Here is a 26428-nt window from a genome sequence, read left to right on the forward strand (position 1 = left end):
AATTTAAAATAACTATGGTCAGGATGTTAAAGGACCTATCAGAATTTGTCCTTGGAGAGCATGCATGAACAGAAAAGGAATTTCAGCAGAGATAAAACTATTAGAAAGTATGAAATAGAAATAATAGAAATGAAGGACATAATAGCAGAGTTGATTAATACTTTTGTTAGGCTAATCAATACACTTGACAACTGAGGAAAGGATCTGTAGATTTGAAGATAGATCAACAGAAATTTCCCAGATTGAAACATGAAGAGAAAAAAGTGTTCAGGTGTGGTGGTGGAGGAATAAGACAGAACACCCATTAGTTGTGGGATAGTATATATACCTGCAGTCTTGGAGGAAGGACTATAGAGTGAGGAAGACATAAAGGAAGATAGTTTACCAAAGGAAATAAAGATACCACACCACAGATCCAAAAAGCCTGGGGAACACAAATGAGAATAAATACTAAACAGTCTAACAGAACCCACCCAGACATATTGTACGCAAACACTGAAAACCAAGGGGAAAGAAAATCTCAGTGGCAACCAGAGGGAACAAAGGCACATTACATAGAGGAGAACAAATAATCACAGTGCCATTCTTTTTTTTTTTTAATTTTTTATTGTTGGTTGTTCAAAACATTACATAGTTCTTGATATATCATATTTCACACTTTGATTCAAGTGGGTTATGAACTCCCATTTTTACCCCATATACAGATTGCAGAATCACATCAGTTACACATCCATTGATTTACATATTGCCATACTAGTGTCTGTTATATTCTGCTGCCTTTCCTATCCTCTACTATCCACCCTCCCCTCCCCTCTTCTCTCTTTACCCCCACAGTGCCATTCTTTATAGAAACTATATAACTTAGAACACAGTGGAGTAGAAGTATTGAAAGAAAAAACTTGTCAGCCCAGAAAAAATTCCATTCAAATGTGAAGAAAAAATAAAAACTTATCCCCCGGAAAACGTACAGTAAGAAAATTCATTACCAGCAGACCTAGACTACAGAAACTGTTAAGGAAGTTCTTATGACAGGGGAATTTGATAAGACAGAAATTTGAATATATTCAAAGAAATATGAAAATGATGGAAAAGGGCATGAATGTATGTATATATGAGGTTTATTTTTTTAAAGCTAACTTTGAAGCAAAAATAGAAAATATTTGTGTTTATAATATGTAACTACAGTAGCATGAAAAATGGGAGGGAGGATTTGGGAGCATAACATTGTAAGATCTTTATATACACAAGAAGTGGTAAAATATTATTTATAGGTAGACTCCAACTAATTAAAGATGCATATTTAAAACCCTTTAGCAACCATTCAATTAAAACAAACTGTTTTAATAAAAATATACATAAAGTTTACTATTTAATTTTTATGTGTATAATTCAATGGCATTAAGTATATTCATAGCGTTGTACAACTATCTGCAGAACTTCTATAATCATCTCCAATAGAATCTTGGTACACATTAAACAGTAACTTCCCATTTCCTCCTCTTCATTGTCCCTGGGAACCTTTATTATACTTTTTGTGTACCTTACATAAGAGGAATCATGATACTTGTTTTGTCTTTTTTGTCTTATTTCAATTAGCACTACATTCTTAGGATATCATTATTATTCTTTAAAAATATTTAGTAGTTTGGTCTTGAGTTTGCAGTATATGTTTACAACCTATTCAGATCTTCTCTTAAGTAACACTATTCCTCATCACAGGTAGTTCAAATGTATTTTAACTAAGTATTCTCAATTCCTCCTTCATGTACTTGATAACATTTCTGTCATTTAGTTCAAATGTCTTTTAACTAAGTATTCTCAATTCCTCCCTCATGTACTTGATAACATTGCTGTCATTTACTCATAAAAGCTATAACATTCTAAGCTGTCATCAACAACTACTTTGTTATTATTATTATTTGAGAAACTGTTATCTGTTAGTTCAATTAAGAATAAGAAAAATCAAAGATTTTATTTTAACTTCTTTTATTCCTTCTTCAGTGCTCTTCCTTTATGTAGCTCTTAGTTTCTGATTTATATCAAATATTTTCCTTCTTTCTAAAGAATTTCTTTATTTCTTGTAAGGCAGGCTTACTGGTGACAAAATTCCTCAAATTTTGTTTGTCTGAGAATGTATTTCTTCTTCAGTTCTTAAAGATAATTTCTCTTGATACAGAAATCTAGGTTGGTGACTTTTTGCTTTCAATGCTTTAAATATTTCACTCTACTTTCTTCTTGCTTGCATGTTTCTGAGGAAGAAAAAAAAAGGAAGAGCATTAGAGAAGGAATAAAAAAAGGTAAAATAAAATCTTTCAACTTTTCTTATTCTTAATTGAACTAACAGATAACAGTGCTCAAAATAACAACAGCAATAATGCATTCAATTATGTATGTTTATAAATATATTGAATAAGTGTGTCTATGTATAAGTGAAATGAAATGACAACAATGATACAAGGAATGGGAAAGAAGAATTTGAATTATTTTGTTATTATAAGGTATTCATACTACCCATGAAACAGTATAGTGTTATTTCAGAAATGGATTGGGATTACTTTAAATGTACATTGCACATTTTTGGGAAACCAATAAAAAAAGTTTAAAAAAACAAAAACAAAACCTGGTACACTAAGAAAGAAGACCAAGGCTAGACATGTAGCTCAGTGTTAGGACTTCACACATGCTAGGCAAGTACTCTGAGTTCAATCCCCAGCAGCACAAAATAAGGGAAATGGACAAAATAATCAAATGGAATCATATCAGTTGCCTGTTTGTAACCACAAAGGCAGAAAAAGAATAGAAGACAAAAGTAGAAACTAAGAATAAGGTAACATTTAAAACTGTAATATATAGTATATGGTAGATTTATGTGTGTGTGCATGCATGCACATGTACTGAGGATCAAATCCAGAACCTTGTGTGTGCTAAACATGTTCTCTACCACTGAGCTACATCCCACAGCCCTGTTTATGATAGATAATTCAATTCTTATCAATAATCACTTTGAATGTCCGAGGTCTAAATATACCAGTTGATTGTCAGAGTGGATCAGAAAACAAGACAGAACTATACATTGTCTACAAGAAAACTACTTTAAATATTAAAAACATACAGATTGAAACTAAATGGGTAAACTGGGCCTGGTGGCATATGCCTGTAATCCCAGTGGTTTAGGAGGCTGAGGCAGGACGATCACAAATTGAAAGCCAGCCTCAGCAATTTAATGAAGCCCTAAGCAACTCAACCCTGTCTATAAATAAAAATACAAGAAAGGGTTGGGGTTGTGGCTCAATGGTTAAGCATCCCTGGGTTCAATCCCTAGTACCAAATAAAATAAAACAAAAAAACTGGATGGCTGGGAATGGTGGTGCATACCTGTAATCCCAGCAACTCAGGAGGTTGAGGCAGGAGAATCACAAGTTCAAGACCAGCCTGCATAACTTAGTGAGATCCTGTCACAAAATAAAAAGCCAGCCGTGGTGGCACATACCTGTTATAATCCTTCCTAGTGGTTCAGGAGGCTGAAGCAGGAGAATTGCAGGTTCAAAGCTAGCCTAAGCAACTTAGTGAGGCTGTAGGCAACTAGTGAGACCCTATCTTAAAATTAAAAACAAACAAAACAAAACAAAAACCTAAAAGGGCTGGAGATGTGGCTGAGTGGCTAAGTATGCTTGGGTTCAATCCCTGGTACCCAAATAAAAAATAAAATTAAAATAAAGAATAGAAAAGTAAAAAGGACTGGAGAGTAGCTCTGTGGTAAAGTGTCCCTGGGTTCAGTCCCCAGTATCAGATAGTTAGACAGACACACACACACACACACTCACACACAAATATCAGGCAAAAGAAAATGGGAATAGTTCCGTTAATTTCAGATGGAGTAGACTTCAAAGCACAAATGTCATCAGGTATATAGAAAGATATTACTTAATGACGAAGTGCTTAGTTCTGTAAGAAGACATAACAGTTCTTAACATATATGGACCTAACAACAGAGCATCAAAATATGTGAGGTAAGAACTGGGGATGTAGCTCATTGGTAAAGTACCCCCAGTACCTAAATTAAAATAAAAAGAGAAAGGCAAAAATTCATAGAACTACAAGGGAGAGGCAAAATGAATCCAGTATTATAGTGGAGAAGTCAGCACCCTTCTGTCAGAAATGGACAGATTTTTCAGCAGAAAATCAGTAAGGAGGACATGGTTAAGCTCAACAACATTATCAACCAACTGGATACAATGGCCATCTATACAATACCTCATCTAGTAACAGCAGAATACACAGAATACACATTCTTGTCAAGCTCACATGAAACATTCAAAAAGATAGATCTCATTCTGGGCTACAAAACACACTTTAACAAATTTAAAATAGGAATAGAAATCATATACTCTCTGCCATAGAACCACAGTGGAATTAAACTAGGTATCAATAACAGAAAGATAGGTGAAAAATCCTCAAATACTTAGAGAATAAACAGCACACTTCTGAATAACATATGGATCATGGGAGAAATCTCAAGAGAAATTAAGAATTATTTTGAACTAAATTAAAATATAGTAACATTGAAGAACATCAAATGTCTAGGAATAAGTTAACAAAAACTTCCAAGGAAATTTCAAGCCATTATTAATGTAAGTTAATGACCCTATATAAAAGGATAACTTTTTATATGTAATCAATCAGATAATTGCTATTGTAAAAAGATGTCATTTCTCCCCCAATATGTGTGTAGACTTACTGCAACACAAATTAAATTCCCCCTAAAATTTTTTGGAAGAAATTGGCCAGCTAATTCTAATGTTTATATTATAGGATGTATGAAGGAGGGATAGCCAGACATATCTGAAGATTAAAACAAAGTATGTATACTGGATATGCTAGATATCAAACTTAATTAAGATTAAGTAAAGTGTTGCTCTAAGGAAAAGCAAATCAGAAGCAGATCCACTTATATAGAGACACTTGATTTATAACAAAGATGGGGATAAATAGTGATTGGGGAAGGTATTGATTTTTATATAAACATGTTGAAATAAATAAAACCTGGTCCTACCTAACTCCAACCACATATTAATTCTAGGTGGATATCAGTTCTAAATATGAAAGGCTTCTAGACAGTAATATATTATATCATCTCTGTGACCTCTAGAGGTGGGGCAAGATTTGTTTAAAAATATAGAGAAAACACAAATTTAAAATATACATTAAAATTTAGAACTCAAGTTCATCAAAAGACACCATCATGAAAATGAGAAGTTATTTGCAGTACAAATAACCTTCAGAGAACAGGCCTCCAAAATATAGTGTGAATAAAAATATGGGAATGAATTGGTATGACTTCTTTGGAAAACACCTTGGTAATTTCTCTTATGGAAATGAATGTGTGTATGTACCAAGAGGCATATAGAAATGTTCATGGCATTGTTATTTGTAGCCTCTCAAAACTATGAAGGTGCCCCCAAACCTAGTACTAGTAATAGTAGAATGGATATACTCTTGCAGGTTTGTGTTGGGGAATATTATACAATAATGAAAAGAGTATTCTTACATATAATAGTGAGAATGAATCTTATAAGTAGTGTTTAGCAATAGAAACCCTACACAGAAAATAATCATATTGATAGCATCAAAACGTGGGTGGTATTACAGTTAAAATTCAGGAAAAAAGTAACCGTTCAGTAGTAAGACACTGTAGCGACTAGAAGAAAAAAAATTTATTCAGAATGTGGGACTTATCTTCGCTGGCTCTATTTTTTTCAGGTCTTCACTTTCAGTTTACAGTGATTTTGATTGTCACACTACATTTATTTGTCGTGTCTCCATAGTCTCCTTCAGTGTATGACAGTTCCTCATCATTCTTCATTTGTCATTCGTGGACTTGATACTTAAAAAAAATTTTTTTTTTTTTTACTTGATACTTTTTGAAGAACATGTGTTTCAAGTCAGTTATTTTGTGGAATATTCTTCAATTTAGATTTGTTTTCGCCCCCATGATTGGATTGAATTTATGCAGATTTTGCAGGAATGTCAGGAATAAAGTCAAGAATGATGTAAAGAAAGGATACATAATATTGAAATTTTAGGACCGATGATGTTAACTTTGATTAAATAGTTAAATAAAGTGCTGTCTGCCAGGTTTCTTCACTATAATGTTTTCCCTTTTGCAATTAATAAGAATTTTAAAGGGAAAAACTTTGAGTTTGTGCAGATACTGTTTCTCATCATGGAAATTTTAGTGTTCATCAGTGATTCTTGAATGTCTGCCATTGTTTATTTTATAATGTTTGTCTAATGGTGATTTTCTATTTTCATCTTTTTTTTCTATATTTATTGATTCGATTTCTGCTTCAAGGAATATTTGTTCCTCCCTCCTTCCATCTTTTCCCCCTCTCTTTTTTTCTTTCTTTTCATTGTGGACTCATGAATATTTATATTGTTAGTGATTTATAATTCATTATTCTCCTTGTTTATCGTATTGCTCCTATTTGAAATGTGGCTGCCGGGATATCCTTCTAGTTGTCTTCCATGCCTTTCTGACATACCTCATCATTTTTTGACCATTTCTTTACTTTATGGCATCATAAGATATTCCAGACTTTTACTTTATTTTCTTTCCACAGAATTGTTGTCATTTCTCCAAGTAGCTTTTGTTCTTTTTTTTACTGGAAGATGGCATTTAGAAATCAAGCTTTGGGTGCTTGCTTGTTAATTTTGGACATCATTATTTGTATTACCTGTCAATTCACAGAGTTAGGGAATACAAATATAGTAACACAAACATATAATACATCTATACTTTTTTCTATTATTCATCTATCTAGATATCTATCATTATTTTCTCCTTCAGATACCTCTGATTTTAGCCCAGAACTACAGAGTTTACTTTAGCTTTCCCTTTTCCTTATTTGTAACTTCTTCCTTCCACAGTGAGAAACCTGGCCTTCCTTATCCACAACATATTTATTTACTTAATCCAAGAATACACATAAAGTAGTATTAGAATTGCTAACCCATACCTTTATTACCATGTAATTTTTCTTCTGAACTAGAACACATACAAAACAATATTATTAATTATTAATCAAGGATAACTAGTGGAAACAGTCTGTTTTAGGGACATTGGGAAGTATGACACCCTCCACATAGTATATATTATACTAATTTATTATCATTACAACATTTTTATCCTTTCCCTATTTCTGGTTTCATACATTTTCTATTGAATGATCTAGAAATTACTCTTGAAAACTTCTGTTGAAGGCTGCTTCTATTTAGTAGTTTATATACTTAATTGAAAGTATTTTCTGTAATCAAAGTAGACTGCTTTGGTGAAAATATTGAGTTCCTTCTGTTTCTATTTCTCTGTTTTCTTTGGTTCACTCTTCTGAGTTAGAATGGGAATTTCTCAGGTTTCCCTAGAGAAGATTTTATTGAATTTAGTGCTTCAGAATTGAAAAGAATGTTGGGCAGAGTAATACTTGTCTGAGATAACTTGACTAGTGCCTAATAACATTTTTCTGTTCAGGTGGATACACGTTTGCAAAATGGATTTGCTCCTGGGATGAAACTGGAGGTGGCTGTGAGAACAAATCCTGAGACCTACTGGGTTGCCACCATCATTACTGCTTGTGAACAGTTGCTTCTTCTCCGCTACGATGGCTACGGAGAGGACCGGAGAGCAGATTTCTGGTGTGACATCAGGAAGGCTGATCTTTATCCCATTGGGTGGTGTGAGCAGAATAAGAAGACTCTTGAAGCCCCAGAAGGTAATACTTTCTGGCAAGACTTGATATGACTTTGCTGTAAGAAAATTTGAATTGTCCAGAGACTTGAGATTTTCAGTTTCCAAGGCACATAGATAAGTTGACTCAACTTTTTTAGGTTAACAGTTCAAATGAAAACAATTATAAGGAATAATACACATTTCCCTCTCTTTTAAAATTATTTTCTCCATAAAGCATCAACTTTTTATGATGTTCGTAGAGGACATCATTTGATTCTCACCCTTTAAAACTGTGAGGTTGGTTGAGTTTGGCACTGGAAGATCTGGCTGTTTTTAAGTACATTGAGTCAGTTTGACATACTGTCCATTCTCTTCCTATTTTTATTATCCTCTCTCCTCTTACCCTTAAGCAATTTGGGAACTGAGAACCAACTGAAGTTCCATTCCAGGAAGGAGCCCTTCTGAGAGATGAGTCCAGATTGAGCAGGAGAGAGAGGAATAAAGTCAGAAGAAGGATGAGATAAAAGTGGGGGAAGGGAAGAGAGACTACAGATTTTAGAAGACATTAGACTTTATATATATATATATATATATATATATATATATATATANTATATATATATATATATATCTTCTTATTTTAATGTAATTTAAGATTTACACAGAAGTTATAAGAATAGTAAAGAAAAGTCTTGGAGACTTTTTGCCAAGTTTCCCCAAATGTTGACATTTTACCACATTTGCTTTATCCTTTCTCTCCTGCCCACACATGCTTTTTTAGCAAACTGAGAATCAGTTTTAGACATAATGCCCTTTTACCCACAAATACTTTAATGTATCTCTAAGAACAAGGCATTTGTGAGCACAGTAAAATATCAAAATGAGGAAAGTAACTTTGATACAAGTACCCTTATTTAATCTACAGACCTTTTAAAGCTTTTTAACAATTGTCCTAATAACAATTTAATAATAAAAGAAAATCCTGAATCATGTGTTGCATTTGGTTGTCATGTCTCATAAATAAGTTTCCTTTTATATCTGAAATATTCCTCAGACTTTTGTCTTTCATGGCTTTGACATATTGAAAGGTGCAGGCCAGTTTTCCCAGTAATATTCGTGATGTTCTGCTCCCAGGAATGGTCATTATGCCCTATTTCTGTTCCTGGACAAGAAAGAATCTAGTCCAGGATCACATGGCATTTAGATGTCACACCTCTTTAGTTTTCTTACCTTTTCTTTGTCTTTCTTGGTCTTGACATTTTTGTATAGTACAGGATATTTACTGTATAGAGTTGTTCCAAATTTGGATGTGTCTTATATTTCTGTAGATTCAGATTGTGTACTTTTGGTAGGAAAAATGCAGAAATTATGTCCTTTTAGTATATCCTAATTGGAAGATGCATGTTGTTGATTTGTCCAATACTGATATGAACTTTCATCACTTAGATTAAGTTGGTATATACAAGAGTTTTCCATTAAAATTATTTGCCAGGCTCAGTGGTGCACACCTACAATCCCAGCGACTCAGGAAATTGAGGTAGAAGGACTACAAATTTGAGGCCAGCATCTGCAACTTAGAGCCTGTTTCAAAACAAAAAAAAAGAGTGACTAGGGATATAGCTCAGTAAAAAAGTGCCCTGTGTATTAAAAAAAAAAAAAAGTGTATATTTATATATTTAAGTATATACACACACACACATATACTTTTACCCTTTTAAATTAACTAACATCTAATAAATGCTTTGCAATTGTTAAAATATCACTGTTCACCCACTATTTTTAGCATTCACTGATAAGTTTTATTTGAAACAATTATTACTCTACTGGTTACCAAATGGTATTTTTCTAATTTCTTTTATGTTTCTTTCTTTTTCTTTTTGAGAGAGAGAGAGAGAATTTTTTAATATTTATTTTTTTTAGTTTTCGGCGGACACAACATCTTTGTTTTATATGTGATGCTGAGGATCGAACCCAGGCCGCATACATGCCAGGCAAGCGTACTACCGCTTGAGCCACATCCCCAGCCCTCTTCTGTGTTTCTTAATTGACTTTCTACTATAGAAAGAGGTTTCTCATTTCTCCCATTTATGTATATACATGTATATGTAGTATGTCAATGTAGACTCATGATTCTGATTTTATTCAATGGGTTATAATCTTTTATTGTTATTATTTGTTTTGATGCTGAAATTGTCTTAGATGCATCAAGTTAGGTACCTCTTTAAGCTAGAATGTGCCCTTTTGATATGTACCTTTCCTTTTTTTTTTTTTTGCAGTTTTTTAATTTTTTGACTTAAAGTTTTTTTTCCATTTTTTTTTCAATCCACCCCTGAAATCAGCATTTTTCTTTTAGTGAAGAATGTTGTTTAGAGATGATGAGTTATTGTGGACTTCTAGTAAGATATATTTTTACTTTGTAAAAAAGAATACAAAACCAGGCATAGTGATGCACCCCTTTAATCCCAGCAATTTGAGAGACAGAGGCAGGGAGATTGCATGTTTGAGGCCAACCTGGGCAATTTGGTTAGATTGGTCTCAAAAGTCCCCAGAAGTCAAAGGTCAAATGTTTTTGTGATATGTGGGAGCTAATCCAAAATAAAGTGGAGTGGGAGGGAAGAAGAAAAAAGAAGGGAGAGGGAATTGCATCAAAAAATAGAAGGAAGATCAGTATAGTAGAGGGGATTAAGGAGAGGGAAGAAGGGACAGGAAAAAGAAAGAACAGAGGAATAAATCTTACAGAACTTTTGTGTGTGAATGCATGGATTTGGTACAGTGGGTCCTGGCATCAGGTATATCCATACTACACTAACAATAATAATTTTAAAAAGTAAACTGTAAATAGTTTGATGAAGGATTGGTAGAGTAGAGTGAGGGAAGCGGTGAGGGAGGGCATGGAGGAAGTGCTGGGGACTGAATTGGGGTGGAGCTGGTTGTGTTCCATGCTTTTGTGATTATGTCAGGGTATATCTTGGTGTTGTATATAACTAAAAAGAATTTTAAAAAATGGGGAAAAATTAAGTTAAAAGGTCTGGGGGATATAGCTCAGTGGTAGAGAGCTCCTGGGTTCCATCTAGTACCAAAATAAATAAATAAGAGGAAGCTCTAGAGGCCTGAAGCTACCTAGCCTATCATCTCATCTAAAGATTATAGGAAAGTACGTCTCATTTAATCCAAGAACAACAGAAATGGTTTTAGTTGAACATCATGTAAGATTATTATGACAAAAAGAAAATAGAGTAAAATTGATGAATACTGTGTTTAATAAAAACATTTCAAAACAAGCTAATAGTAACAGTAGTAGTAGTAATGATAAAAGCAAAATAAAATTTATAAAAATTCAGAAATGAGATGACTGGAGGAGAGGAAGATTTAAAAAGAGAAAAAGTAGAACTTAGGCTGGAAACAGAAAAAAAAATTAGACTTGAAAACTTAGTTAAAATGAAGACAGGAATGAATCAACACCATAGATTATATCTGATGAGAAATAGAAGGTGAAAGTAAAGAAAACTCTTTCATTTTTTTAAGGAATTCAACATATCTTTTATTTTGGGGAGAGGTTATTCCTATACACCCAGGAACTTGTTAAAAATATTCCAATAACACAGTAAGAAAACATTTTTAAGTAAAAATGAGTGGGGCAAGAAAAAAGGACTTAAGAAAAATTAGATTGATTATAATGATTTAATATACATAAAACAGAAGAAGAAAACCGAAGGAATGAAACAATAAAATACAATAAACTATAATATAAATAAACTTTGCTGGAATAAAAGACAATGTGAAGTTCATACTATAAAGCTCATTAAGTATGTAGGAAAATCAAATGAGAACCACTGTATCAACGTGTGTTCTGGCTGGCTACACACCAGAGTATATACCTGTAATCCCAGAGGATTGAAAGTTCTAGGCTAGTCCAAGCAATTTAGTAAGACCCTGTCTCAAAAATAAAATCAATAGGTCTGAAAATGTAGTTCAGTAGTAGAGCATTGTGTAGTATGTGCTTAGACACTGAGTTTACTCCCCATTAGTGGGGGTTGGGGAAGTTCTAGTGAAATTATTGAAGTTTAAGGCAAAAAATAATTCTTTGGTTGTTTATGCAAAAGACCAGGTTTCTTGCAAAGGAAGGGAAACAAAGTTGTCATGAGAGTTATTAACAGTAGTGGTTTATACCAAAAGACAGTGGAACACTTGAAATACAAATATAAGAAATTCAATGAAAGAATAGAACAAGGATTTTAAATCTAGCCAAGCTGAATTTTAGGTATAAAGATCATATGAAAACTTAGCAATAGGTAAAGTACATGAGGAACATTGTTCATGGGACCCTTTCGTAAATTTTCTAGAATGAAGTAATGTTAGCATAAGAACTATTAGTGACACATTAAATATATGTTATAGTTGTATAGTATATACTACATAATTAAAGGAGACAGTGTAGTATGTAAGGGAACTCTGACAATGTAGATAGACTTAAAAACAGCATACTACTGGGACACAGCCATATCAATGTTTATAGCAGCCATATCAAAGTTTTCCAAGGAATCTACTCTTACTCTTCTATTAAAAGTTAAAAAAAAAATTAAGGTTGGCTACAGTGATTTCAAATATATATCATATATACTTTAATTTATGACTTCATAGTAAAATTTTTAAACAAGACCCTAACTGATAGCCTTTGGAGGATGCCAAGGAAACTATTTTAAGGGCTGATAAATATCAGGAAAGAATAAAGAGTATCGAGCACTACCCTGCCTTCTTTTTGTGAACTAACCTTCAGGGTAAATAAATAGTTGAAGAAGAAACTTTTGAAGTATTTTGGTTAATAAATGATGAAGGAATTATAGAATTAGAATATTATTATCATTTTTTAGCCCCCTAGTGAATCAGTATTAACTATAAAATCTGCTAATGTCACAAAAGGACAACCAGACTTTAGCTGCCTTTTGATGGCACCTATAACTCCACGCATGAAGCATTCTTTCCATTCCCTCCCCTCCAAAAAAAAAAAAGGTCAGATCTGGATTTCATTAAGCTTTGGGTTCTAAATAGAAAATATAAGGGACAGTGAAACAACTGGTTGCTATAGGGAGGTAACCAATGAAAACAGACTCTGAAAAAGTCTACATAAGGACAAAGGGAGAGTCAATAAATGTGCTGCAAGAGTCGGGGGAGGCAGAAAGGGAAATAACCTGCACACTAAAAGAAATTTAGATAACTATTTGCAGTGTATAGCTCTTATTTTGGATGCTAATTTGATCAAACAAATTGAAAGACCATTTATTAGACAACTGAGAAAATTTGAAAATGGACTATATATTTGATATTGAGGAATTGTTTATTTTTTAAAAGGATGATGATCTTATGTAAAAAGTTATTTCAGAAATATATACTGATGTATATATGGATGGAATATATAATGTTTGGAATTGGCCAAGTGATTCTTTTTTTGATATTTATTTTTTAGTTGGACACAATAGTTTTTTTATTTTTTTATTGTTTTATGTGGTGCTGAGGATTGAACCCAGGGCTTCGAATGTGCTAGGCAAGCACTCTACCGCTGAACCAAACCCCAACCCTCCAAGTAATTCTTGATTGGACAGATGTGGAGTGAGTGCAGGTATAGGCCAGGAGTTGGCAAATTACCTGAAAAATGCCAGATAGTAGATGTTTTAGCCTTTGTGGGTCATATGGCCTCTGTTACAGCTGCTTCATCTTTGTGGTATGAGGGCAGGTATGGACAATATATAAACAAATTGACATTTGTTTATATAGAGGTTCCCTCTATATTTTAACTGTATCCCTTGTTGCTTTGACATATTTTTTTTTTCTTTTTCCCAACCTTCTCCCTGATCTTCTTTTCCCTAACTTTCTCCTTCCTGATCTTCTCCTCTTGGATCTTATTTTCTTTAACCTTCTCCTTCTTGACCTTCTCCTCCCTGGTCTTTTTTTTTTTTTTTTTAAGTTGTAGATGGACACAATATATTTATTTATCTTTATGTGGTACTGAGGATCGAACCCGGGGCTTCACTCATGCAAGGTGAGTGCTGTACCAGTGAGGTCCTGGGTTGGATCCTAAACACCACATAAAAATAAACAAAATTAAAAAAAAAAAAAAAAGATCAGGGAGGGCTTTTTTTTTTAACCTAACTTTCTTCCTGATATTTTTTCCCACGATCTTCTCCTTTCTGATCTCTCCTCCCTAGTGTCATTTTCTCTGAATCACCTCTTTTAAACCCCCCTATTCCTGCTGATGGGCAGAATCACAGCATTTTGGATAGGCACTCCCTGTTTTTCTCGTTTGATAGCAAAGCAGTAAACCTTCTTTTTCCTTTTTCTTAAAACTGTGTCCTCATTATTGGATTGGGATCTGAGAGAAGGACTAAGCTTTTGGCAATAAATTTGTTATGTTTCAGTAAAATTTGCTTTACAAAAATAGACAGCAGGCTGGATTTAGCGCACAGGTGGTAGTTTGCTAACTCCTATAGATGAAGCAGCCTATCTTATGAGGTTAAGGTTGTTGAAACTAGAGTACAGGAGGATTCAATATACCTTTTTCTGTATGTTTGAAAATTAGCATAATAAAATAAAGTAGGCACCTTTTGGACAAATTGGAGTAACCAGAAGTTTGTCCATTGTCCTTCCTTCCTCCTCCTCCTTCCCTGTTTTTTTTTTTTTTTTTTTTTTCAGTAGTGAGGACTGAACCCAGGGATAACGTACTGAGCTGTATTCTAGCCCTTTTTACTTTTTTATATCAAGACAGAATCTTGCTAAGTCACCAAGACTGGTCTTGAACTTGCCATCCTTCTCTCTCAGTCTTCTGTGTAACTGGGATTACAGGTGCCACCACACCCATCACTGAGTTGTTTTGTTTACAACACCTATTCTCTTTGTTTTTTACACAGTTCTTATTAAATTAATCACAAAGAAGTTCTTAAATTAATCACAAAGAAGTTCTATCTATGAGGACTTTTTTTTTTTTGGTCTTATCTTTTCAAGCTGCTGAAGAAACAATGCATTGAAGTCTTAGATTTTAAAATGAAAAACACATCTCAAAGCCATTACCATGTGTTTAGTTCCTTTGTGTTCTTTGGCTGACACATGAGTAACAGTCTTTTTTTTTTTAAATCTAGGCATCAGAGATAAAGTGTCAGATTGGGATACATTTCTGCAGCAGACCTTGATAGGAGCTTGTAGTCCTCCTGTTCCGCTGCTAGAGGGCGTAAGTATTACTACATGCCAAACCAGCATGGAAAAAACGTTTGCAAAGAAATAAATTGGTTGCTAATATGCTGCTCTGAAGGAGAAAAGCATTATTACTAAAGACATAGGCATAAGTATTGAAAAATTTAAACATCCTAAGAAACTGAAAACTGGTGGCTGTCTTAGTGCCCTAAAATATTGATTCTGGATTCGTTGCTAAGACATACAAAACCAGTTTTCTAGATTCTTGTACACAGTTGGAAAATGAGGTCTTTTAAACTCTTAACTATGGAACTGATCAGGTGTTGATTCAGCTTCAGAGGGTACATTTGTAACTCTTATACCAGATAACTTGAGACCCTTTTTCTTTTTGCTCAGAATACATTGGACCTATCTTACTCCTACCTGCTTTCAGCAGTCCTTTTAAGTTAGTGTAGCTTTTAAGGGCTTTTAAGGTTGTGGCTCGTAGAGTGCTTGCCTACTATGTTTGAGATACCGGGTTCGATCCTTAGCACCCACATAAAAAATAAAATAAAGATATTGGGTTCACATACAGCTAAAAAATAAATATTTTTTAAAAAGTTAGTGTACCTTTTGAACTTGTTAGTGAATATAGATTTCTTGATTACATAATTAATTTATTGTTTATTAAATTTCTAAATCATATCTTGTCACTTTCTAGTATACCTGTAGCATTCTGTATGGCACATGTGAACTGTGATGTATAAAGATTTTTTTGTTTCTTTATCTTCTTGTCAATACATGTTATCTTTTTGGTTATAGATATTCTAGTGAGTATGGTATCTCATTTTTATTTGCCTTTCCCTAAGGGGCTAATGAGGTCAAGCATATTCGCCACTCATGTTTCATTATTGGAGCAGTGTCTTTGCACATTTTAAAACTGGGTTATATTTTTATTATTGAATTATAAGAGTTTCTTATACATTCTATATATAAATACAGATCAGAGTTTTAAATTTTTTTTTAAATTAGTTATACATGACAGTAGAATGCACTTATGGGATATAATTTCTCATTTTTCTGAGTGTACATGTTGTAGAATCACACTGGTCATGCAGTCACATATGTACATAAAGTAATAATGTCTGTTCTGTTCTACTATCCTTCCTATCCCCACATGCCCTCCCCTCCCTTCCCTTCCCTTCCGTCTACCTAATCTAAGGTAACTCTATTCTTCTCTAGTTCCCCACCCCTTAATGTGAATTAGCATTCACATATTAGAGAAAACATTCGAACTTTGGTTTTTTGGGATTGGTTTATTTTGTTTAGCATGGTAAGTCTCCAACTCTATCCATTTGCTGGCTAATACCATAATTTCATTCTTCTTTAAAGCTGAGTAATATTCCATTGAATATATATACCACGTTTTATCCATTTGAAGAACACCTAGGTTGATTCCATAGTTTAGCTGTTGTGAATTGAGCTGCTATAAACACTGACATGGCTGCATTACTGTTGTATGCAGATTTTATTAAGTCCTTTGAGTATAAATCAAGGAGTGGGATAGCTGGGTCAAATGGTGGTTCCATTCCCAGTTTTCTGAGGAATCTCCATACTGCTTTCCATAGTGGTTGTACCAATTTGCAGTTCCACCAGCAATGTATGAGTGTACCTTTTTCCCTACATCCCTCATCAACATTTATTGTTGCCTGTATTCTTGATGATTGCCATTCTGACTGGAGTGAGATGAAATCTTAGAGTAGTTCTAGCCAGAGCAATTAAACAAAAGAAAGAAATTAAAGGGATACAAATAGGTAAAGTAGAACTCGAACTATCACTATTTGCTGAAGAAATCTTAGTGTAGTTTTGATTTTCATTTCTCTAATTGTCAAAGATGTTGAACACTTTTTAATATATTTGTTGATTGATTGTATTTCTTCTTCTGTGAAGTGTCTGTTCAGTTCCTTAGCCCATTTATTGATTGATTGAGTTATTTGTTTTTTTGGTGTTAAGTTTTTTGAGTTCTTTATATATCCTAGAGATTAATACTTTATTGGAGGTGCATGTGGTAAAGATTTTCTCCCTATCTGTAGACTCTCTTCTCACATTACTGATTGTTTCCTTTGCTGAGAAGAAGCTTTTTAATTTGAATCCATCCCATTTATTGATCCTTGATTTTACTTCTTGTGCTTTAGGGGTCTTGTTAGGGAAGTCAGATCCTAGGCCGACATGGTAAAGATTTGGGCCTACTTTTTCTTCTCCTAGGTGCAGGGTCTCTGTTCTAGTGCCTAAATCTTTGATCCACTTTGAGTTGATTTTTGTGCAGGGAGAGATAGAAGTTCAATTTCATTTTGCTACATATCAATTTCCAGTTTTGCCAGCACCATTTGTTGAAGAGGCTATCTTTTCTCCGGTGAATGTTTTTTTGGCACCTTTGTCTAATATGCGATAACTGTATTTATGTGGGTTTGTCTGTGTCCTCTATTCTGTTCCATTGGTCTACAAGTCTATTTTGGTGTCAATTCCATGCCATTTTTGTTACTATAGCTCTGTAGTATAGTTTTTTAAAAAAAAATTTTTTAAAGATCAAACCCAGGGCCTTGCACATGCTAGACAAGTGGTCTACTGCTGAACCACAACCTTAGTCCCTGTAATATGGTTCTAGATCTGGTATTGTGATTACTCCTGCTTCACTTTTCTTGTTAAGGATTACTTTGGCTATTCTCGGACTCATTTTTCCAAATAAATTTTCTGATTGTCTTTTCTATTTCTATGAAGAATGTCATTAGGATTTTAATAGGAATTGCATTAAGTTTGTATAACACTTTTTGGTAATATGGCCATTTTGGCAATATTAATTCTGCCTATCCAGGTTACATGGGAGATCTTTCCATCTTCTGAGGTTTTCTTTAATTTCTTTCTTTAGTCTTCTGGAGTTTTCATTGTAGAGGTCTTTCACCTCTTTTGTTAGATTGATCTCCAGGGATTTGATTTCATTTGAGGCTATCGTGAATGTGGTAGTTTCTCTAATTTCTCTTTCAGTGGATTCACAGATGTATAAGAATGCATTTGATTTATGGATGTTGATTTTATATCCTGCTACTTTACTGAATTCACTTATTAGTTCTAGACATTTTCTGGTAGAATTTTTTGGATCTTCTAGATAGAGGCATGTCATCAGGAAATAATGATAGTTTTGAGTTCAAATAGGTAATTTGTATTTCTTTAATTAATTTCTTCTGTCTAATTGCTCTGGCTAGAGTTTCAAAGATGATGTTGAATAGAAGTAGTGAAAGAGGAATTGTCCTTGTCTTGTTCCAGTTTTTATAGGGAATGCTTTCAATTTTTCTCCATTTAGAATGATGCTGGCCTTGGGTTTAGCATAGGTAGCTTTTATAATGTTGAGGTATGTTCCTACTATCTCTAGTTTTTCTAGTGTTTTGAACATGAAGGTGTACTGTATTTTGTCAAATGCTTTTTCTACATCTGTTGAGATGATCATATGATTCTTGTTTTTAAGTCTGTTAAATTATATTTATTGATTTCCATATGTTGAACCAACCCTGCATCCTGGGATGAACCCCACTTGATCGTGGTGCACTATCTTTATAATATATTTTTGTATGCAATTTGCCTGAATTTTATTACGAATTTTTACATCTGTATTCATCAGGGATATTGGTCTGAAGTTTTCTCTCCTTGGTATGTCTATGTCTGGTTTTGGTATCAGGGTGATATTACCCTCAAAGAATGAGTTTGAAAGGATTCCCTCCTTTTCTATTTCATGGAATTCTTTGAGGAGTATTGGTGTTAATTCTTTGAACGTCTTACAGAGCTTGGCTGAGAATCTGTCTGGTCCTGAGCTTTTCTTAGTTGGTAGGCTTTTTTGTTTTTTTTTTTAATGATGCGTGGTCAGTTTATTCTTTATTATAAATAAAGCAAAAGAAAGGAACAAAGTCACCTCCCTGTTATCATCAGAGTAGAAATCAGTCTTAACATGCGTTCCTATATTTCACTATAAGCAACCAGAGGCCTAGCAAGATGTCTTCTAACCCTTCCGGCCAGTGCAGGTTCTCACTGGAGTTCAAGAAAGGTCATCCCGTTTTCCTTACAAATTTCCCAAATGCCCCAACCTCAGGAACAGGAAGCCCTGTCCCAAACATGATGTTCTGCACAAGAAATCCTGGTAGGCAGTGCCTTTGAGGCCCAGGCTTTCCCAGGAGGTTCCCTAGGCTCTTGCCACAAGTGCTGCTGTACACACACCACCTGATGGCAGTTCCTGGTCTAAGTGTCACCCTGGGGGTGATGTCACCACATTGTCACCCAACTGGCCACCAAGGCACCATCTAAAGGACTGCTTCTTTTCTTGCTTCCTATAGCTACAGTTGGTGGGGTCACACTCTGGTAGGGACTGGTACCCTTATCTCTCCTGGAGGTAAAGGATGCCCAGCTTGGGGTGTCCATCCAAGCTGTGCAGTGCAGATGTGTTCACCTGCATTCTGAACCAATCTGCTGAACCAATCAGAAGGCTGACAGGCCTTCTGCCAACACTATCCCAGGGTCCGATTCATTTCGGGGAGACAGATGGAGAGGAGCAAGCACTTCCAGAGCTCAGCAGATGAGGGTCATTAAAGGTCAGCAGGTTCGCAGGTGACAGCCAGCCTCAGGTCCCGCTGAAGGGCTCATAAGGGTTAAGATGCATCTCTAGATAGTTAGGTAGCATAACTCTACACAAAAAGGTTTTGTCCTTGCCCGCACCGGAGGACATCCAGTCCTGTTGGTAGGCTTTTAATGGCGTTTTTTATTTCATTACTTGTAATAGATCTATTTAAATTGTGTGTGACCTCCTCCTTCAGTTTCGGTAGGTCTCTAGAAATTTGTTGATGTCTTCTATTTTATTGGAGTATAAATTTTCAAAATAGTTTCTAATTATCTTCTATATTTCAGCCATGTCCGTTGTGATATTTCCTTCTTCATTTTGTATTTTAGTAATTTGAGTTTTCTCTTTTTCTCTTTGTCAGCATGGCCAAAGGTTTATCTATTTTATTTATTTATTTTTCAAAGAATCAACTTTTTGTTTTGTCAGTTTTTTAAATTGTTTCTTTTGTTTTGATTTTATCGATTTTAGCTCTGATTTTAATTATTTCCTGTCTTCGGCTTTTGGTGTTGATTTATTCTTCTTTTTCTAGGGCTTTGAGATACAGTTTTAGGTCATTTATTTGTTGACTGTTTATTCTTTTAATGAATGTACTCAGTGCAATAAACTTTTCTCTTAGTACTGCCTTCATACTATACCAGAGATTTTGATATGTTGTATCAGTGTTCTCATTACCTCTAAGAATTTTTTTAATTTCATGCTTAATTTCTTCTACTATCCATTCATCATTCAATAGTGTATTATTTAGTTTCTATTCGTTCTTTTAATTTGTCGTTAATTTCTAATTTCATTCCATTGTGATCTGATAGAATGCAGGGTTTTGTCTCCGTTTTTTTTTTTTTTGTATTTATTAAGAATTGCTTTGTGGCATAAGATATGGTCTAGTTTAGAGAAAGAGCCATGTGCTGCCGAGAAGAAAATATATTCACTTGTTGATAGATGAAATATTCTATATATGTCTGTTAAGTGTAAATTATCCATTGCATTATTTAGTTCTGTAGTTTATTTAGTTTTTGTTTGGAAGATCTGTCCATTAGTGAGAGAGGTTTGTTAAAGTCACCCAGTATTATTGTGTTGTGGTCTATTTGATTCTTGCAGTTGGGAAGGATTTGTTTGATGTATATAGATATTGCATTATTTGGGGCATAAATATTTATAATTGTCATGTTCTGCTGATATATACTTCCCTTAAGAAGTATGATATATCGGGCTGGGGATGTGGCTCAAGCGGTAGCGCGCTCGCCTGGCATGCGTGCGGCCCAGGTTCGATCCTCAGCACCACATACAAAAACAAAAAGATGTTGTGTCCGCCGAAAACCAAAAAAATAAAAAATTAAAAAAAAAAAAGAAGTATGATATATCCTTTTTTGTCTCTTCTGATTAATTTTGGTTTGAAGCCTAGTTTATCTGAGATGAGGATGGAAGCCTCTGCTTGTTGATGCAATCCATATGAGTGATATGTTTTTTTCCCTTCCTTTTACCTTCAGCCTGTGAATGTCTTTGCCCATGAGGTGAGTCTCTTGAAGACAGCATAATGTTGGGTCTTGCTTTTTAATCTAATCTGCCAGTCTATGTCTTTTGATTGATGAATTTAGGCTGTTAACATTCAAGGTTATTATTGAAATATAATTTGTATTCCCTATCATTTTGACTTATTTATGGTTTTTAATTTGATTTAGTTCTCCTTTGGTTGAATATTTTTTTAGTGTAAATTTTCCCTTTCCTGGTTTTTACTTTATCCTCATGGAATATTTTGTTGAGAATGTTCTGTAGTGTAGGCTTTCTACTTGTGAATTCTTTTAATTTTTGTTTATCATGGAAGGTTTTAATTTCATCTTCAAATCTGAAACTTAATTTTGCTGGATATAAAATTCTTGGTTGGCATCCATTTTCTTTCAGAGCTTGAAATTTATTATTCCAGGGCCTCATAACTTTGAGAGTCTGCGTTGAGACATCCGTTGAGATTTGGATTGGTTTCCCCCTATATGTAATTTGATTTTTTTTTCTCTCATGGCCTTTAAGATTTTATCTTTATTTTCTGTATTATTCATTCTCATTATAATGTGTATTGGTGTGGGTCTGCTGTAATTTTGTACATTTGGGGCCCTGTATGCCACTTGTGTTTGATTTTCCATTCTATTCTTTAGGTTTGGGAAATTTTCTGCTATTATATCATTGAAAAAAAATTGTGCTGTCAAGAAGACAGTATTATATTTTCTTCTACATATTTTATAGTTATAGTTTTAGCTCTTAAATCTAATTCTGTGATCTGTTCACATGCCCTTTTAAATCTTGTCTGATAAACACTATTTCAAGCTATTCTTTATTTTTTGTGCTCTGACTCATTTCATCATGCTTAGTCAGGGTCTGATATATACCAAATACTCAGTAAAATTTGAATGAATGAATGAAATCAGGAAAAAATGAATTGATAAAATATTCTTCTCTTCTCCTCTTCTTCTTCTCTCTCTCTCTCTCTCTCTCTCTCTCTCTCTCTCTCTCTCTCTCTTTTATGGGGGGATGTACCAGGGATTGAACTCAGGGGCACTTGACCACTGAGCCACATTCCCAGCCCTATTTTGTATTTTATTTAGAGACAGGGTCTCACTGAGTTGCTAAGCGCCTTTCCATTGCTGAGCCTGGCTTTGAACTCCCAATCCTCCTGCTTCAGCCTCCTGACCTCCTGGGATTACAAGCATGTGCCACTGTGCCCATTTAAAATATTCTGCTCTTTATTGATCACGGTTCTTCTGTATGGAAATATTTAACTATGAATGTGTTCCCTAATGCATTCATAAGTTCTTTTCTATACCTGGATATGGCAGTTTCACTGAGCAGTTCTTACTCAGAAAAAGGCGTTAGGTTGAGTATTAAGAGATGATTAGGTGATGACTTTGGAATGAGTATTTTTGCAGTGGTAAGGGTTGAACCTAGGTCCTCATGTATGCTAAGCATATGCTCTCCCACATTCCCAGTCCCCTCCTTTCTTCCTTCCTTCCTTCCTTCCTTCCTTCCTTCCTCCCTCCCTCCTTTTTAAAAAAATTTTTTGGTACTGGGGATTGAACCCAGATCTCGAGCATATTAGGCAAATGCTCTACCACTGAGCTACATCCCTAGCACTTCCTTTTTTATTCTTTATTATTGTTTTTAATATATATCTAGATAGAATTGAATTTTCACTTTCTTTCATGTAGTCAAAAGTTCTTACTGTGTTCATTAAAACATTCTGAAAGGAGTAAAAAATCAGAAACAAGCAAAATGCCATCAGAAGGAAAGTGGATAAACTATTGCCCACTTATAATAAGAAATATCATAAAACAGTTTAAAAGATGAGGAAGATTTACATTTGATATAATAAAAAGATGTTTTGATGTGTTACATGAAGAACAAATTAAAAAACAGTATAAGGTGTTCCCATTTTGAAAAAAAATAGAAGAGAAAGAGGTGGATAATGAATTCTTTGAAGACAAAGAGTATATGACAAATACTTACCCTGGTTCTTTCTTAGAAGTGAAATTATAGGAGACTTTGACCTGTTGGATTTTTTTTTCTTTAATGATAATCAGTTTTGCATTTATAATTAGACAATAATTACATTTAAAAAATTCTTAGTAAATGAGCTAAATAATATTCTAGAGAAATTTGTTAGAATAATTTTATTGTAGGTATTCTTTAAAAGATTTCCATATCATCTAAAAGTAATACTATAAGAGCCTTGCATGATAGCAGACAATTTGATGTAACTGGCTTTTGAATGAATAAAAAATATGAAGGATGGTTTGGGATCATTTAGAACTTTTAAAAAATACCATGTTAACTTTTCTTATTTAACCATTTTACTTTTTTAACCTACAGCTCCGTAATGGACGGAATCCCTTAGATCTCATTGCTCCAGGATCCAGGCTAGAATGCCAAGCTTTTCGGGACACTTTAAGCACTTGGATTGTTACTGTAGTAGAAAACATTGGGGGACGGCTGAAGCTGTGTTATGAAGGACTTGAAAGTCCCAACAATTTTGAACACTGGTTGTATTACTTGGATCCATTTCTTCATCATGTTGGTTGGGCTGCTCAACAAGGATATGAGCTTCAGCCCCCATTAGGTGAAAACTAATATAGAATTTTTCTATCAACTATTACATTATTGTTATATCATATTAGTATTAATATCTATGTGACTGAAAAAAATGTGTTCTACATATTTTAAAAGCTTTTATTCACATAGAAGAGATTGACACAAATATATGTGGTGTTATGAATTGCCTGCTTTTCTTTTACTTTTCTTGCACTTATAATATACCTCCCACATATTGATATGCCTCAGAAACTCTTACCTAACCTATTCTGACCATTTATCAGATTAAAGAAAAAAAACTCTCTAGGTAGCATTCAGATAGATGTATACAGTAAATTGAGTTCTTAGCAACTTGTTTTAAAGGAAATTACAATAATAAATTGTTATTTATATAAATATGCACTTATTATGTGCCCTTGTTTGGATGTGTATTATATTATTTTATAGTTTACAACAGTAAACTTAGGTATTTTCATAGGTATTTTCACAAAGCCTAGTACTGAGGTTAAGGTGCAAGTGCTTTTGAGTGAAGATGGGTGTAAACTAATGGGACAATTTCCAGTGGAAAGTTTTTGTTGTTGTTTATGTGAATGCTTTCAGAATAGTTAAAAAGTGTATAGGTTTTCTAAAGCATTTTGTCTTGTCTTAATGAAGCCATCAAACATCTGAAAAATGAAACTGAGTGGCAAGAGATTTTGGCTAAAGTGAAAGAGGAAGAGGAAGAGCCATTACCATCTTACTTATTTAAGGTAAAACAAAAACATGTGATAAATAAGTATTCATCTCCTTACAATAGAGTAAAGCAAAGCAGTTTGGGGAAGAGAGAAGTGAAAAATAACCCCTGGAGGTAGGAGTGCTATGGCCTTCTGTCTTGGGGAGGAGGGGTTAAGGTTGGAGGAAGGATCACCCTTATTTTCTTCCAACATTTGTCTGTGTGTTCTCCCCATGTCATATTTTCTACTCCTAAATACATAGACCTACTTTACTATAAAATGTTTTTGGTTTTTCTTCCAGATGTTTCTTATGTTTCAAATGTAGTAAATAGGAGTACTTTCTCTGTTGTTTGATCCTGAACAGTTTTTTTCCAGGGGAAAAAAAATTAGTTCCTTTATTTGAATTAATTAGAACAATATTCAGTTACATATGAACATAAAACTAATATAAAAACGCTGTATTTTTATTCCCTTTTGGTGTTTGCATTTCAGGATAAACAAGTTATTGGCATTCATACATTCTCTGTAAATATGAAATTGGAAGCTGTGGACCCCTGGTCTCCTTTTGGGATCTCTCCTGCTACAGTCATTAAGGTAAAGTGGGAGCAATTCTCCTTGGTAAGAATATCCATCAGGGTGACTGTTGTAGGAAATCGTAGGGTTCTAATCTTTATACTCTACTAATTTGGTCAGAATTACTTCTATGCACATTTCGTATTATATTTCCAGCTTTCTGTGATCTCTCACTTCTTTAGAGCTTGGTAGCCCTAACCAGCCAATGCAGACTAGGGCCTGGGCAGCAGAATGGTGACCCCCTCACCCATTCTTTGGAGTAATCCTAGTAGGCATTAGTGTCTATAAAGTTTGGAGGCAGGTAGTATCATCAGCAAGCATTCAACCAGATGCAGGGCTTCTTACAATGAGGAGGTGTGTGGGGGCAATTAGCATCACAAGATCTAGCAGTGGGATGGCTATGACCATTATTCCAAATTCAGACTTTAATTGTTCAGAAATCTGACAAAAGAAAGGCCCTTACCAGGAGCATCCTCAAGAGGTGAGCATTTTGTCAAGACTCAGTTACTTGTTTACTACATAAAGGAGGGGTTTCAGTTTAAGACTAGAGCAGAAGTTCATTTACTGAAAGTATAACCTATGTTGGAGCATAACTAGACAATAATTGCTTGAATGATAAATCATCTGACCTATATAGATATGTAAATTTCCTTGTCTTGCCAGAAGATTATCCTCAGAGCAAGGAGGGATTCTGAATCTGTAAGTAAGGTCCTAAGACCCTATTTGGAATCTTTCAGAAATATGGGCTGGTTAAGAGCCAGAAGAAGTTCATTATTTTCTCTTCTTTGGCATTTGAAACTGGGTTAGGATCTAAAAACTTAAATTGTTTTAGTCAGCTTTTGTATCACTGTAACAAAAATACTAACAATAACTTAGAAGAAATGTTTATTTGGGATTCATGGCTCAGTCCATAGATGGCCAACTCCATTGCTTTGGGCCCAAGACGAGGTAGTGCATCCTAGTAAAATGGGCTGGTGGAGGAAAGCTACTAACTTCATGACACAGTCTGGAAGCAGAGAGAGGTGGGGGGAACCTGCCACAGGAGAATGACCCTTTTAGGGCACACCCCAGTGACCCACCTCCTTCAGTTATACCCCACCTGCCTACAGTTACCACTCATTCAGTTCATTCAGACTAGGATCGACTAATTGTTATAGCTCTCATAACATATGATCATTTTATCTCTGAATATTCTTGCATTAACAGCAGCTTTGGAGGGATACATTCACATAATACTAGTGTGGTTGATCCCTTGTAAACTAAATTTTGACCAACTACTTGGTTTGAATCCAGATTCTCATTTTCTTGGCTTTGTACCCTAGGGCAAGTTATTTAACATTTCTTTAAACTCTTTTCCCTTAATTTGCAAGGTTAAGTTAATAATGTACCTAGATTGTTAGGAAGATTAAAGTTGGATTAATATATGAAAAGCATATAATTAAAATATTACCTGATATTGAGTTAACATTTATCAGTTGTTTAGCATTTTTAATACCCAGTGGGACTATGAACTCTTGTGACTTGTTT

General features: G+C 34.3%; 1 protein-coding gene across 5 annotated transcripts in view; it reads left to right on the forward strand.

The window, feature by feature from the left end:
- Positions 1 to 26428, forward strand: part of Sfmbt1 (Scm like with four mbt domains 1) — a 125526-nt gene that overhangs the window by 68362 nt on the left and 30736 nt on the right. For 3 of the 5 annotated variants that reach the window (XM_048801145.1, XM_015494435.2, XM_048801146.1), the window contains exons 4-8: positions 7526 to 7766; positions 14854 to 14942; positions 23397 to 23643; positions 24270 to 24364; positions 24821 to 24922. In XM_048801145.1, coding sequence (XP_048657102.1) covers positions 7526 to 7766; positions 14854 to 14942; positions 23397 to 23643; positions 24270 to 24364; positions 24821 to 24922 — 774 coding nt within the window. Of the gene's footprint in view, positions 1 to 2258; positions 2298 to 7525; positions 7767 to 14853; positions 14943 to 23396; positions 23644 to 24269; positions 24365 to 24820; positions 24923 to 26428 lie in introns of all 5 variants that reach the window. The other 2 variants (XM_048801147.1, XM_048801148.1) reach the window with 2 other exon arrangements.

The sequence above is a fragment of the Marmota marmota genome, unplaced genomic scaffold, assembly GCF_001458135.2.
Source record: "Marmota marmota marmota unplaced genomic scaffold, marMar, whole genome shotgun sequence".
Classification (NCBI taxonomy): Eukaryota; Metazoa; Chordata; class Mammalia; order Rodentia; family Sciuridae; genus Marmota; species Marmota marmota.